Genomic DNA, 15,298 nt, shown 5'->3' on the forward strand with positions numbered 1-15,298 from the left:
TGGCTCATCAGTAGTGTGGCTTTTGTTATTCTGGAGTAATTTATTTCTAAAGCCTCAATTAAAAGAAGAAAAGCCAGTTACTAACTGAAGTAAAATTACAGAAAGCACCATGTCACTACAGTAATAGCCTGTCAGAGAATGATACACGCATGGTGCTGAACAGTAGAATGGAAGCTACCCATGCAATTATTTCTTTTTTAGTTCTTTACGTAGAGTCATAGCCTGTGTGTGTGTGTGTGTGTGTGTGTGTGTTCAGTCGTTTATACATCGAGTAGCTTTTGCAGTATTTATTTCTTTAAATATTTAACAGTCTGGAAAGGCAGTGACAGGCAGTAATATGTAGCGTCTCTAGCATGTTGCAAGGGCTTAATAAATGCTAGAATAATAAATTCCTCTATGATGAAAAACAGCAGTCAGTAAAACTATCACGGTCTACAATATTTTAAAGACATAGTAACATAAAAAAAACATAAAACACAGACGGTGCCTTGATTAAACCGTGGAAATAAAGGAACATTTGTATTCATTAGAAAAAAATCCACCTCGGTAATTCCCTTTTAAATTCCCTAGGGGATTGAAAGAAAGGGCAGGGACATGAACAAGGGATTAAAAATAACTCTTAACTTTTCTTTTTCCTTCTTCCTCTCTCTCCTTCTTGTCTTTCTTTTCTCCTTTCTCTAGGTACACCTTCCTTGTCTTTATTCTTTTCTCCTGCAGTGGTGGGGAGCTCCTAGGGCCTCCCAATCCACCCCCTCAACAGTGGGCAAACTCCTCCAGTTCTCTAGCCCCCTCAAGGGCTTGGCTTTGAAAGCAGACACCCCCAGATCGGTCTGCGCAGCACTTTCCACCATGAGCTCGGTGGGCAAACCCTCCGGGTGGCAGGCACGCCGGGCCGGGAGCCCCGGGAGCACAGCTGGGGCTGGAGGGGACCCCCTCCCGCAAGCAGCTCCAACTTTCCGGAGGAACTGAGGAGAAAAACAGAGCTGCCCCTTTAAGGGCTTCCCTTCCCCTTTACTCTATGTTTACATAACACGGGGCGCTCGCGGGCCGCGGGGGCCGGCGGGCGGGGGCCGCGGGAGCGCGGCGGCGCGGGCGGCGGCGCGGCCGTCCCACCTGCCCGGCCCGCTCAGCCCCCGGCGGCGCGCGCTCCTCCTCCCGCGGGGCCCCGGCCGGCGGCTGGCAGTCCGTGCCGGGTCGGGCTCGCGGCGGCGGCGGAGCGCGTAGCTGCGGGGAGGCCGGCGGGCGACGCGCGCAGCCACGACGGAGCAGCCGCGGGACTGGCCGCCCCGCGCCCCGTTCGCCGCCGTGCCGTTCCCCGGCGCGCTCACCCCGTTCTCGGGATGGGAGTGTAGCGGCGGCGCGGACTCGGCGGGGATCGCGGCGGAGGCGGCTGCGGCGGCCGAGCGCGGCTCCATGTTTTCCCCCGGCCAGGAGGAGCCCAGCGCCCCCGACAAGGAGCCGGTGAAATACGGGGAGCTGGTGGTCCTGGGGTGAGTTGGGGCCGCGGGCGGCGGGGCGGCGCGGAGGGCTGCGCTTCCGCGGGCCCGGGTCCGCGGGGCGCTGGGGGGCCGCGGCCCGGGGGGCGCTCGGGCACGGCGGGGGGTCGCTGGGGGAGCCGGCGGCCGCGGGGACCTCCGCTTCCCGGGGGCCGTGGGCGCCGAGCCCCTGCTGCCGAGCCCGGAGCGCGTCCGCTGGGGCCGCGCATTGTTCCGGTCTGTGACCCGGGGGCCGGGCTGGCCTCCTCCTCAGCGCCCAGCCGAAGGCCTGGACCGCTGCTGCTCTCCCCGGGTTCCCCGCCTTCGGGTCCCGGGTCCCCCGGGTCTCCCATCCTCGGGCCCCCGCACCCCTGGTCCCCGCACCCCTCGGGCCCTTGCACCCCCGGGCTCCGGCCTTGCGATGCCCTCCGGGCGGCGGGGAGCTCTCCAGGCTGTCCGCCTCGGCTCCTCCTGCGCTGGTGAAAACCACAATCTGAAGATAGTAATTATCTCCGATCGTTAAACGGCTGCAATTAGAGACTTCATCTACTTCCTGAGTTTCCTTGTGACATTTCCATTGTTTACTCTTAATAAACCGGGCGGGAGGCTTCGCGGGATTAGAGCGGGGTAAAGTGGGCAACGGGCAGGGTGTGGGAGGGGGAGGCGTAAAGTGCAGGAAACTCGGAGCTGGAGCAACTTGGGTTTAAGTGCTGCTGGGAGAGGGTTGTTTTCCCTTCGGACGTGCCGCTCCGGGGAACCCGCGCTTTTGTCCCCGGTGGAAAGATCTGTGTTCAGACCGCCCGGGTGCTGATGGGTGGGCTTAGAGGCACGCGAGGAAGCTTTCCCCAGCGGGGACGCTGGGAACTTTGAGAAGCGTGTTTTGATAAACTATCTTGAAGTAAGTGCCGACTGAACAGTAATTTTTAAAAGATTGACGCTCGCCTAAAGTTTTCTAGCCGTCCTCGGGTTCTTGCTAGCACGTTAAGTGGGGGTGATACTGGAAATGCCGTTGCTTGTTTGGAAGCTCAGCGATGAGCGCGTTCCGCACCTGCATGGGAATTGCGTGCACTTGAGGGACAGATGTTAGAGTTCGCCGGGAAGAGGGAGGAATAGCAGGGGGAAAGCCACAGTTTAGTCTGTCTTATGTAACTTCAGCCCGGCCTAATTTTGTGGAGTTTGGTTTTGTTTATGTGGCTGGCTTCAGAGTATGCTTAACACTGTGAATTTGACACAGAAGATTAACTTACGCCAGAGCCATTTCATTATTTCCTTTTGAGGCAATCTGCGGAGATGTTTCAGAGCAGTGTAGAATAAGCCTGGAGAGGTTTTGTGTTCGCAGCTAAAAGTATAGGGCACTCCGTAGCCTGGAAAAGAATTTATGCCCTGGACTGTTGTAATTTAGTGCCTGTGTAAATACGTTGCCTGTAGCACCTGCGCCGCGCCTCGCTAGTGCTTTTTCTGGATCCGCGTTAGCTTAGGGGTTTCTTACTTCGTAGTCGGAGGCAGACAGAGCAGTTACCTGTCCGCCTACTACATGCCAACCCTGTTCGGCCATTGGCTATTGTCCTGTGCTGGACGGAACACTTCCATTTCAGTGTAGACCAAGGCACAAGTAGAAAGAAACATGAGTAGGTAATGATCTTAGGTGTTGTCACTTTCAGAACGGAAGTTGGTCAGCAGTGGAGTGCTGCAGTTGTAGGTGGGTTTTGCTTCTTGCCAGCCTGAGGGAGGTCTTGAAGGACGAAAAAAACGAGAGTAGCAGATGCTGGGCTCGTTTGTGTATGCCTGAGTTGTGGCTGCCTCCCCACCCCTCCCCCTCTTTCTGTCTTTCTGATTTCTAACTGTGGCAACAGTGAGCACACTAAAGACTGCATGTAAAATAGCGAACTATTCAGGTTTTCACAAAGCCTTACAATGTTCTGCCCACTGCACATAAGCGAATGCCTTCCCTTTGAAAACACGTGGATTTAAATGAAAACTGCAACACTTTGCATGCCTGGTCCTCTGAGACATGGATACTGGTGAACAAGAGACTGTCTAGGAAATTTTCCTGATGAAATTATTCGTGAGGCTAAAGATGCTTACAGCATTTGATAATGCCAGGAGTTTTTGTTTACTTGTAAAGAACAGTGGTTTTATTTTAACTGCCGTGTGATTGTTCTTTTTGTTGTGTTCTGATTCACATGGTAAAATGTTACTGGGAAATTTGGAGAGCAAACTGAGAAGTTGACTCGGGCTTAGATCTACCTACAGATGCTTGTGATTCTTGTCATAGGTTGCACAATATGAGAGAATGCCACAGGATTTTAGTGGGGTCATCACTTTCTGCTCAATTAGTGGAATTTGAATTATTTGATAATTCTAACCAGTTACTGTGTTGTAGTCACAAGTCTTTGCTGTGTGAAAAGGTGGAGAAAAGATTGGCCTATTTGCTCTTTTTAGCTGAGAATTTTAAACTTGGCTAATACTTTAAAGTTGGGGAAGTAGTTTGGAATTTAAGAGCCATTCAATGTAGTGGGGTCCTTATTAAAGTCTTGTTTTCTGACCCACTGGTTCTGTGATTTAGATTTAGCCCCCCCCCCCCTTTAGCAATATCAAAGTAGTCTCCAAGAAGCCTTTCTGGGGCATATTCTGTAGTTCTGTTCACTCGCTCAAATGTGGAACACATAGTTAACAAATTCTAAATAGCTTGATATTTGTTGATCTTGTAGATCTGAGAGTGATGGTGCTAGAATCCATGTGGGCACACATCCAGGCTCATGATAGCAGAAAGACAAGCAGTGCTGGGCTGGGGAGATGGGTCAGTGAATAGGTGCTTGCTGCACAAGCTTGGGCACATATGTAGAAGGCATGTAAAAGGCATGTGGCTGCATCTGTAACCGCAACACTAGAAAGGCAGAGAATCATGGGTCCCAGGGGCCCCGAGGCTGGCCAGTCTAGCCCAAATGGTCAGCTCCAAATTCAGTGAGAGACCCTGTCTCAAAAATTACAGTGGAGCGTGACAGGACAGTGCTCTACACTGACCTCTAGCTTCTGCAGGCGTGTGTGCACATTTAGGCACATGCACACGCGCCTATATACACACACAGTACACACAAGACCAAGGATAGGATTGCCTTCTGTCAAGTAGTTACACACAAAACAGACTTTAAATAGTTGCAGTATTATACAGATTTGACTTGATCAATGTTTCATGCACGAATCGTGCAAAGTCGGTAAAATGTGCTGACCCAAGTTTTAGAAAGGCGAAGATGGGGCTGCAGAGATCGTTCAGTAGGTGTGTGCTCGCCATCAAGCCTGGCAAACTGAGTTTGAAACAGGGTCCACTGTCAGTTTGTCCTCTGACCTTCATCACGCCTGAACCATGGCTCAGGTGCCCCCTCTATTCCCCAGAGTAAATAACCATGGCTCAGGTGCCCCCTCTATTCCCCAGAGTAAATAAGTGTAATTACATTTTTAGCAAAAGAATCATGTTTTGAAGTTAAGCAGACAGACAGCAAAAAAGATGGGTTAATGTGGTAACGGAACTTTGGGGTGGAAAGAGCCTAAGAGGTGTAGTATTTAGCCCTTCCCAAAGAAACCATGGCTCCTGTGGGGAGGGAGGCTTGTTTACTTTTGGCTTACTCCCCTTGGGGGGCCATTGAGACCTCAGAGCCCCTTTCTGAATTCATTTTGAAGGTTGCTGCTCTGTAGCTGACTAATGGCCCATCATGGTTTTTGGGAAAAAAAAAAAACAAAAACAAAACCTAATTGTTTACTCTTGGTTTCCCTTACCTTACAGCTGAATGGGTTTGCAAGACTTGAGTTTTTGTTTGCTGCATCATAAAGTATGTTGTTTTCAGCACACTTAGCCAAGGGTTCTTAATCAAGGGTCCACAAGTAGAATTCAGGGAATCCACAAACTCGGATTTGGAAAAACTATTTTACAGTTCTCCACCTGAAATCTAGCATCTCACAAAAAAGGATAGGCAACACAAGACCTACCTGTATGTTATATAATGTTTTCATACAGAAGTACAGGTGTAGGCGAGGCATAGTGGCGCATACGTGAAGTCCTGGGGAGTTTATGGTCATCCTCAGCTGCACAGTGACTTAAGTTCAAGGCCAACTTGTGCTGTGTGAGACCCTGCTCAAATACATACACACACACACGTATGGTAAAGCCACTGCCTAACATGTGCAAGACCCTGCTTTCCACCTCCAGCACATTAAGAGATTCTTAGAAGTATGATTATTTTCCAGTCAAAAGCTGTTTTGATAAATAAGTAACTAAATAAATAAGTAATTAATTTCATTGTATTTTATTTTATTCATTGAAGACTTTTTTCCTCTTTTTCTGAGCAGGACCCAGTAGGCTTCACCAGACTGCCAATGTGTGCTTGGCACACACACACATACACACACACACACACTAATAAAAAAATAAAAAATAAAAAATAAAGAGGTTTAAGAACCTTTGCAGTCAGGGCTTATCGCCCACTGTGACTGCTTGTCCCTTGGATTGGCAGCTGTCCTGTCAGATGAGACAAAGGGCTCTAGGGCTTGACCATGTTACGGACTTGGTTTATTACTTTTTTAAAGCGGCTCTTTTCCATGTGCCTTCTGCATTTTGTGCTCTTTGGACTTGCCTTGACTGCCTCCCTGTTTGGTAGCAAGAAGGAAACTTAACCGTATACTCTACGTACTTTTTCTTAGTTTTCACTCTTATTTGAGCCCAAAGATGTCAAACATTGTGTTTTGTAGAGTGTAAGATCCTTGAATGTTTAAAAATAAACACGCAGAATCCTTGTTTCCCCTCAGCATGTGGGGTGGTATGGAGCCTGGCGGCCAGTCTGTTTGTGGGTGGTGCCTCATTTTGCAGGCTGTTAAGGGTTATGATGTTCCTAGCCTGGGGTTGCTATGTTTTCCTTTACTAACTTTAGCCTTGTTTGGTGTATGTGGCTGTCTGTGTGGCAGTGGGGTTGCCAATCTGGCTTTTTTAGATTTGTTTCCTTAACATGCCAAGACTGAAAACTTTATTAGGACTTTTCGTTTGGGGTGTATTTCCTCATGCAGTCATTATTTCTAGAAGCTTTGTATAAACAAAGTGAGACCAGCTTGATTCAGGGTCCACTGACTTACTATACATATTTATCCAAAGGATAAAACACAGACAGACGTGAGACAAAGTAAGACAGGACATTGAGTCTTACACTGTCTGATCCTGTCACCCTGGAGCGGTGTGCGTGGGAAGTGACATCCCTGAAGTGGTATTGTAGGTTGGCTTTTAAATGAACATAACAGCAACACATGGGCCTCATTGTCATGGGAGAAAAACATCCATGAGGAAGAATTGCTAACATCTAAATTAAAGGGTTCTCCTGGGGTGTTTCGTAAAAGGAAAATGAAGATTAAATGATCGACTTACAAGTTCTTATTGAACTTACTGTCATCTTCATCTTCTGGAAAACAAAATGACAAACATAGAACATGCTTCATGTGTCTTAATTTTGTCCTAATTGGCTATTCTGAACCTCTCTCTCAGCCACCTTGTGTGTGATGATTTATGACAGGCAGTAAAGGGTGGGTCTTCCAAGTGATTCAGTGAGGTTCCCCTAATAATGCCATGCTTTCACCCACACACATTGTGATACATTTCCTCAAGAGGGAAAGAAGGGTGGAGTCAACCTCAAGCAAGCCAGGAATGTATTCGTTCAGCAAATGTTTATTGGGTGTCCACCCTACCAGACCCTGGGAATGTGGCTAGAAAGTAAGGCAGGCAGGATTCTCGCCCTGGTGAATTGCTAGACACCCTTGTCACATCCCTATAGTGACCAGCTGTTGCTGAGCCGAGGCTCATTATTTACTCCCCGCATATTGTTAGATGCCATGCTTGGTACTCAGATGCTCAGGAGAGACTGAGTCCTCGCCACAGAGTTTCCAGCATAGTCAGGAAGAGCAGAAGGCTGGGGAGCATGCTGCCATTTCACAGACCCCTCCGTCCTCCGCTAAAATGGGAACGGGTGGCCTAGAAAGAGGCAAGAGGGTTTAAGGTATGCTGATATTCGGGTAGAGCTGTGTATAGTTCCTTCAAGAAAGTGATTGAATGGAATAATGAAGTAAGGTGGGAGATGAGAATGGAGATGGGCCGAGAGGGGCTATGTTTGGAAGAGTTGGAGACTATTGCAAGGGTAGGAGTAGAAAGGGCTGTGACCAGAGCCTTCAGCCAAGAGGGCACAGTGGTGATGGAGGAGGAAACTGAGGTAGAGTCCACCAAAGCAAAGTGAATGAATGGACTGTGAGCCAGAGAGCTGTGACCTGGCTTTCCAGATTCTGCATCTTGTCCTTGAGACCTAGTCCCATCCCTTGCCTTGTAACATGAATCAGTTTGTTCATTGGCTACAATCTTACTGGCTCAGGCCAGTAAGGCTAAGCCTGAGCCACTGTCACATACCTCATGTTCGCTTTGAGGGGCAGAGGTGACAAGCATACAGGCAGGATAAAAAGCAGAATTTCAGAGTGAGTGGTTGTGCATGAGGGGTGGTAGAGGGGTTGGGTGCTAGGGATAAATGGTAGTGGGACACCTTTCAGACAGAAAGAGTGAGGGAAAGCTACTGAGAAAACAGTCTTCTTTTCAGGGCACCCACTGTTTAGTTTTTCATTGACATGCCTTTCTTTTTTTCCTTGTTAGTACACATTCTGGTGTTACAACCAAAGGTGTTTGGGGATTCTGTCCATTAGAAGGCAAAGGAGTCTCCCAAAGGGACAACAGGGACAAATAGACAGGTACTTTGTGCATGAGTCAGGCTGAAGTGACAGGGTGATGCATGCAAGCATGCAGTTTACCTAGAGTGGTGCTTGCATTCCACTAGCGTTCACTGAAACGGCATTGCCTTCCCTGGATACACCCCTAAGGCCGGGACCTGCATCTGCACCTGTTGTGGAGTGCTGGGCACATATTTTTGGGTCTCATCAGATACTCATGGGATGTCTCTCCCAGGAACTACTTGACTGACATTAGCTATTCCAATTTCAACTTCTGTTTGTTTTTCTTTTCGTGGGTTACCTAACAGTCGTTTTCTCACCTGCACAAAAGTTCTGCCTCACAGGGAAGCAGGCCATCTGTTGCGGCTTTACCAGCTGCTCTGAGCTGCGTTGCAGCACCGCGGTGGTGTTGAAAGACTGTGGTCATCAATGCAAGTTAACTGCGGCTGGAATTACTGTGGCATACTGGCGTCTTGGATGGCAACCTAATATGTATGCATCAAGGACATTTCGGCCTCAGGGTTAAGTCTTGGCTGAGGTTTTCTTTCCAGCCATCCACATAAGGCTTCTCGCTCAGGCGCTTCTCTCTCCTTGGTTCCTTGCCTTTTCAGCTCATGTCAAATCTGTTTTTAGGATAAGAAATCCTTACTACAAGCTTTCTGCTTCCTTTCTAATTGGTAATGGTGTAACAGAATTCAGCTGGAGCAGGCAGTTGCTGCATTTCAACGTCTAGGCTGTTAATTATCATAGCAAGCTCCCCGGAGGAGCCTTAATCTCTTCCCTTATTTTTTCTGCCCTTCCCTGTCCCTCCCCACCCTTCCTCACCCCTCCACATCTCTTCCAGATTTCTTCTCGTGATCCTACACTGTGGACTGTGAGCTGTCACAACACCTCTTGCTCTGTGTGATTAGTTTTTCCCAGGCCCCTTGGCTGATGAAGTACCGTGAGGAAAGGCTCTTTCTTTGGAAGCACGTGTAGACACAGAAATTTGCTTTTGCTTGGATCCCAGGAAAGTCTGCCGACCAGTCCCCTACTTTTCAAGATGTTTTCCCATGCTGCACCTGTTTTCACTTAATAACTTCAGTGCATCATCTTAAAGCCACTCAGAGAAAGAATTGTACTGAAATGCTACTGAGGTGGAGCTGAGACCATTTTTCCAGTTGGTCATGTGGCTGGATGGAGATCAGAGAGGGAGGTCAGGTCTTTGAAATCACCTCATGCTCTAGTCAGTCAGCCAGAGCTCCCTGTGCCCTGCCTGGGTGTGCTGGTCCTCACCAGTGGTGAACCCCTCCCCTTCAGACCTGCTGGTTGCAGGGTTTGTGTTGGTCACTGTGGTGGAAGGGGTGGGGCCCAGCCTCTGTGTATAAGCCTCAATGGCTGCTGTAGCCTCTGCCCTTCACCTTCCACTGGGGCCAGAAACAAAACAAAACACTATAGAGAAGATGACAGAAACTTTTTTTTTTTTTTTATAGTTCTGAGGTGGGAAGTTCAGGACCAAGATGTTAGGAGGGTGCCTCTGCCCTTGGCTAACATGTAACCATGTTCTTTGGCTTCTTCAGCTTGCCCACCCACCTCTGGATGAGGCTTTCTCTCCTTACCCCGTTGAACTTTAATTACGTTTTTTAAAGGCCCATTTCCAAATTCATTTACATCCTGGCGCTTTCTGGGAGTCAGTACTTGAACGTGAAGTTTATGGGAGTAACATCATAAATTTACACGGGAGTGTTCCCTTTGAGGAGGGCTGCCGTGTGAAGAAGCTTGACCACGTCTCTGGAGAGAATGGTGCTGGTGCATGAGAGATTTACAGAAGAGGAGGAGAACGGCGTGCTGGACCCCATCTCTCCTGGCTGCTGCAGCTGAGGTTATGGACCTGTGAGTGAGACCATTGTAGCTCCTTGGGGCCACTGAGCTGCCAGTTGGCACCACCCAGAACAGCATGAAGGGTCCTTGCACCATCCTCTGCCCAAATGAAAAATTGTGAGCAGATGAGCGGGTGGGTGTTGTGTGTGGCCCTGTTCTGGGAGGCTTGTTCGAGGCACCTGAATACCACATTTGCATAGCTCAGTTGTCAGATCTGACAACTCTGATGTGAAGTAAAGTCATGGAGCTTTGGTTGACTTGTTTTTCTTCACTTTAGATTATTGATTACTTTAATTGGTGTAATTACAGTATTTCTGATCAGTTACTCTAAACATTAAATAGTAGAGCATTTGAGAATCTTAGCTAACAAAGGCATCTGTGGGGTAGTTTTACCGCATGTAAGTTGTCTTCGAGGCTCGTCACATAATCTCGCTCCTACCCCATGCCATCTCCTGAGCTGTGCTGAGGGCCAGCCACTGACCACCAACCTGTCTGAACTGAGAACGATGCTTCTGGAAACTTCCACAGAAGAAGCTTTCACCCAGGACAGCCAAGTGCATGACAGAATTTTTAGTCTTTTAAAGGTCACCTGATGTGAAGTAATAGAACGGGCAGAGTCTTGAGAAGGGGAAGTAATCCCTACCTCCCAGCGTCCTCTAGGTACTGTAGAGCAGAAGAAGCAGCTTACCGTCCAGTTGAGGGGCAGGAGGCAGCATGGAAAGCTCACGCGCACCTGCTGTACCTGGGTGCGACCTGGGGAAGTGCGGGTGTGGCACAGTTCCACACTGCAGGCCTGTGTGTGTCCGGGAGAGCCATTCTCTGCTGGCTGAGGAGCAAAGGCCGGAGGCATCTGTAGTGCTGGGTGGTTTCTACAGGGAAGCCAGATGTGACAGCAGCAATGCCACAAACCCGTTCTGGTGCTGGATAGCAAGCAGGCAAAGGCTACAGACACGGAAGCCGCCAGGGCTGGCTGAAACTGGGTATGTCCCATAGTAAGGGAACAAAGCAAACCAGAGACAACACACAAAAAACAGGCTCTTCTAGTAGGTAGCAGAGAAAAATGTAACTTCTAAGGTTTACCCAGATGTTTTCTACTCTAAATCAACCAAGGGTTAGGTGACACTTTCAAATGTTGTGTTTTAAGTCTCTAGCATTTACAGTTTTGTCATGTTAAGTTTAAAACTGTAATAATGTTGGGATCACATGGAAAATTGCCTGTGTGTCTAGTTAAGAGTCAGCGAACATCTCGAAATTGAACAGTGGAACCCCTCAGTTTTTTATAGTGATGGCCTTTTGGTGGTTTGGCTGTGGTGGTTTCAGGTGGAGCTCAGGAGTACTGGGACCCAGCCATCAGGTCCTCACAGGGACATCCTGTGCCAGGTTCTGAAAGGTGTTCTGTGTTACTGTCCCAAGGTTGGTGTTTATTTAGGCAGTGAGGTTCCAGCTTGGTGACTCGTCCATGCTTCTCCCTGGTGGCAGAGCCTGGCTGGGAGGTCAGTGTGAATGGCTGAGAGGTTTGATTCTTTCCACGGAGCAAAGGAGAGAGAGCATGTTGCTGGGGGCATTGGAAGGATTTCTTGAGGTAGCCTTTTGCAGCCTTTGGGCAGTTCTAAAGAGAGACCGATTTTTTCTGGGACTGTAGTGTCAAAGCCACTGGGGCGCTGGAACCCTGAGAGAGCAGTGCTTGGGGAAGGAGGTCGAATTGGAAGGCTTGACTAGCATGCTGTCAGGTCAGTATGCTCTTTCATTAAGGGGCTGGTGAATGGTCCTAGTCCCTGTCTTCTTGGGCTTTGTCATCTAGTGGCAGAAAAAGACTTCGAGCAGATTAAACCTAGCTAGGTGCTGCCACGGATGAGGGTAGATACAGGGGACACAGTACAGTTTTTGTGTGTGTGAGGGGTGAGTTCTCTGGCTCCACTTCAGTGGAGTGTGGGAACTAGTGGGGTGCTGTGAGTGGGGTAGTGAGGTGAGAACATGGTTCATGAAGCACATAGAGCCTGGGGATTGAGAGACTCGCTGTGTTTGGAAATCAAACTGAGGCTGGGAGGGTGGGAGCTGCTGGGAGGACAGAGGCTCTGGCCAGGGAAGCTGTGTGATGGCAACTCAGTGAGCTCTCTGGGTGCAGGAAGCCCTTTTGCAAGGCTGTGAGTCGCCTAGTTTGGTAACGCTGCCTCTTTCTTCTCTTCGGAGGAGGGGCAGTTGCTCCCAGTGAATGGAGCAGCCGCTTGGCCGTGCCGTTTGTGGGGCAGTGTGGTCATTTTGTCCCATGAGGGGTTGTTTAGAAATGTGAGCTACAAGTGATGGATGTGCTGGGATTGAACCCCACTGGCCAGGCAGTCAGGGATCTAATAACATTTTCCCTTTCCATACTCTCTCTGTCCTCCACCCCCCTTGGTCTGGCATTCCCACAGGCCCAGGTCATGGCGACCCTGTGAGTGTCTACTGGGGTGGGAGGAAGTAGAGTGACATCACAGACCACTGTTCCTTTTCCTTGTTTTAGAATGCCCAATGCTCTTTCTAGCAGTCATTATAAGAAGCAGCTGGCTGCCATCCTCCAGGCCATTATTGTGGTGGTTCAAAGCAGGGTGTTCCCTCTACTGAGGAGCCAACCCCACCTCACCGTCGCCTTTGCCAAGCCACACCAGCAGCAGCGGCTGTAGGGCCTGGCCTCTTGATCCAGACCAGCCCCTTTGATGTGCAACTAGGCAGAATCCTGCTTTAGTGCTCTTTGTAGGAGTCTTAGTTGTTTCTTGCGTGCCCTGGTCGGCCCAGCTTCCCTCTCTCTGTGTCTGCCTGGCCTTCAGGGTGCAGCAGTCACTCCCTTTGAGTTTAAGTGGTGCCTCCTGGTGCTCTGAGGACCTGTGTTACAGAGCTCTGTTAAGGAGGAAGCATCAGGAACTGAGTCTTTTTCTCTGGAGGCAGGCCTAATGCTTCATGTCTCAGGTGGGAGGCCCAGAGGGCTGCCTCCTGAGTTCTCATAATGGCTTCTACCCTTTCTGAGTATTTATTCTCACCTAGCCCCTGTGAAGTGCTAATGGCCGAAGCCTTTGAACTCTGAGGGCGAAGGCCTCGCTCTTTTGCCAAGGTCTTAGAGCTGTGGTCTGACTCCCTCACCCACAATGCTGCTGCTCAACCCCTCGCCACTTACTGTCCCTCCTTTTTGGAGCCAGGGTGTCATGTAGCTGAGAGATCCACATCACCTCACCTGGTTTCTTCTCAGGAGTCCTCAGGACGGAGCCCAAGGCTGGACTCAGGCCTGTCTCCCCTACAGTGGTCAAATGCTCACTGTTTCCTCTGTTTTTCAGCAGCTTTACATCCTTTTAATCCTTTCAGGTTAAAGCTTTACATCCTTTACATCCTTTCAGGTTAACCTGCATTCTGGATTGTTTTCATTGCACCCAACACAAGACTTTGTTCCTTTAAGGAAGTGACCAGCAATAAAAGTTGTCTTGTGTTTACAACTTCTTATCAGCTTCTTCAGTTAAAAAAAAAGTTTGTTTTGTTCTCAGTGTACTTTTAAAACAGTAAAGATTGCTTTCTACTCCTATCTTCTTCACCTGGTTGTATCACAGTTGAATTGATGGTCCAAGGAAAACATTCCTTGATCAACCTTCCTAATGCTGTGTGTGACCCTTTCTTACAGTTCCTCATATTGTGGTGAGCCTCAACCATAAAATTATTTAGCTGTTTTTTCATAACTGTAATTTTGCTATAGTTATGAATCATAGTGTTTTCTGATGGTCTTAGATGACCCCTGTGCAGGGCTCCCTGGACCCCCAAAGTGGTGGTGACCCACAGGTTGGGAACCACTGCTGTAGGATCCATCGCTCTGGGGTCTGTTTATAGTAGCATTTTTATGAGGTTGGTCGCTTAAGGAGGAAGCTTCAGTGATAAAGCTTTTCTTCCTCAGTAATGACTGGTGTTGGCCTGTGTCTCACTGTTGCTGCCTGTGGAGTTTTCCTTTCCTGTCTCTTGGTCTTCCTGTTATTGATTAAGGGGAAAGACTCACAACTCCTGTCTCCTCAGTGCAGCTTGTTCCAGTAATGGACTGCCTTCAGCTCATCCGAGGTGCTCAGGCCAGCAGCAGGCTGGGAAGGGGACCTTTTGCTGGCTTAGACTAAGTGTTAAACTGAACCAGATTCCAGCTTGAGGGCTTTGATGAAACGCTCAAGTGAGTAGACCCTGGGAAAGCTAGCTTTATGGGGTGTGGGTTCAGTCTTCCTGTGGCTTCAGTAACATGCTTGGTGAGGTACCCATGACCCAACACTGGGTTTCTCAAAAAACGTGCTTAGCAAACAGACATCCTAGGGTGTGAGCTGGTAAAACACCAGGGAACAAATGCACCATTCTTGATAAGCAGTATTAGGTGTTATGTGGGGGAATGTTGAGGCATGCGAATGCCACAGGGACATATTCAGTCAACATATTGCGAAAATGCAGTAAATTACTAGGGGTGAGATTCAAGTGATTTACTAATCAGAGTGCCCTTCAATTGAATTACTGTCTTACATCAGGTGTCTGCTGTGTAATACCGTTTTAAATAGCAAAAGACACCACAAATCACCTCTTCCCCGAGATTCAAGAGAAAAAAACCCGTATCTATCACTTTGGTTATTTTTATCCCCTTCCACCACCTGACTGTCAAAGTTCTTGTTTTGAGTTTTTGCTTGGGAATCCTGTCTGGGAGAGCAGAGCATGAACTCCCTCATAGGATGTGAGAGCTAAGTGTCCTGTGGGAGGCAGACAGGACACCACCAGAGGCTCCAGCCATGGTTTTGGTCACAACTGTTCTAGAGAAGGGACTGACTTTCCTGCTGAACAAACTAAACAGAAACATGAGGCACTGAGTCTGTGCACAGCCACCAAAGGATGTTGACGGTCAGGAATTTAAGTGGGAGTCTTATGGTTAAAGTCATGCATTTTAGCTTCCAGAAATTTGTGTCAGGATGTTCCAAGCGCTCGAAAAAACTGCATTGAGCCTCAGGAATAATTTTCATTCAAGATCAGAAGCAGGTGAAGTTGTGGTTTTTATTTGCAGTGCAGAAGACGTCCTTCTGGATCCGTAGGGTGTGGGGAATGGAGTGGTGGCAGTGGAGGTTTCTGGGAGTCCTGCTGGGGCTGGCTGCTGTTTATGTTTCCCTTGGAGCTCCTCCTCCAGGTCCAGGGCAGAGGTCAAAGGATGCCGGTCCCTGGTCTTCCTGTTACCGCCTTTCAGACCA

The 15,298-nt window shown here is 48.9% G+C and overlaps 1 protein-coding gene across 1 annotated transcript in view; it reads left to right on the forward strand.

The window, feature by feature from the left end:
• The first annotated feature begins 1,104 nt into the window (after positions 1-1,104).
• Peli2 (pellino E3 ubiquitin protein ligase family member 2) overlaps positions 1,105-15,298 on the forward strand; it is a 139,724-nt gene continuing 125,530 nt past the window's right edge. The window contains exon 1 of the mRNA XM_060382177.1: positions 1,105-1,490. Coding sequence (XP_060238160.1) covers positions 1,414-1,490 — 77 coding nt within the window. The 5' untranslated portion in view covers positions 1,105-1,413. The remainder of the gene's footprint in view (positions 1,491-15,298) is intronic.

Source organism: Meriones unguiculatus, chromosome 4, assembly GCF_030254825.1.
Source record: "Meriones unguiculatus strain TT.TT164.6M chromosome 4, Bangor_MerUng_6.1, whole genome shotgun sequence".
Classification (NCBI taxonomy): Eukaryota; Metazoa; Chordata; class Mammalia; order Rodentia; family Muridae; genus Meriones; species Meriones unguiculatus.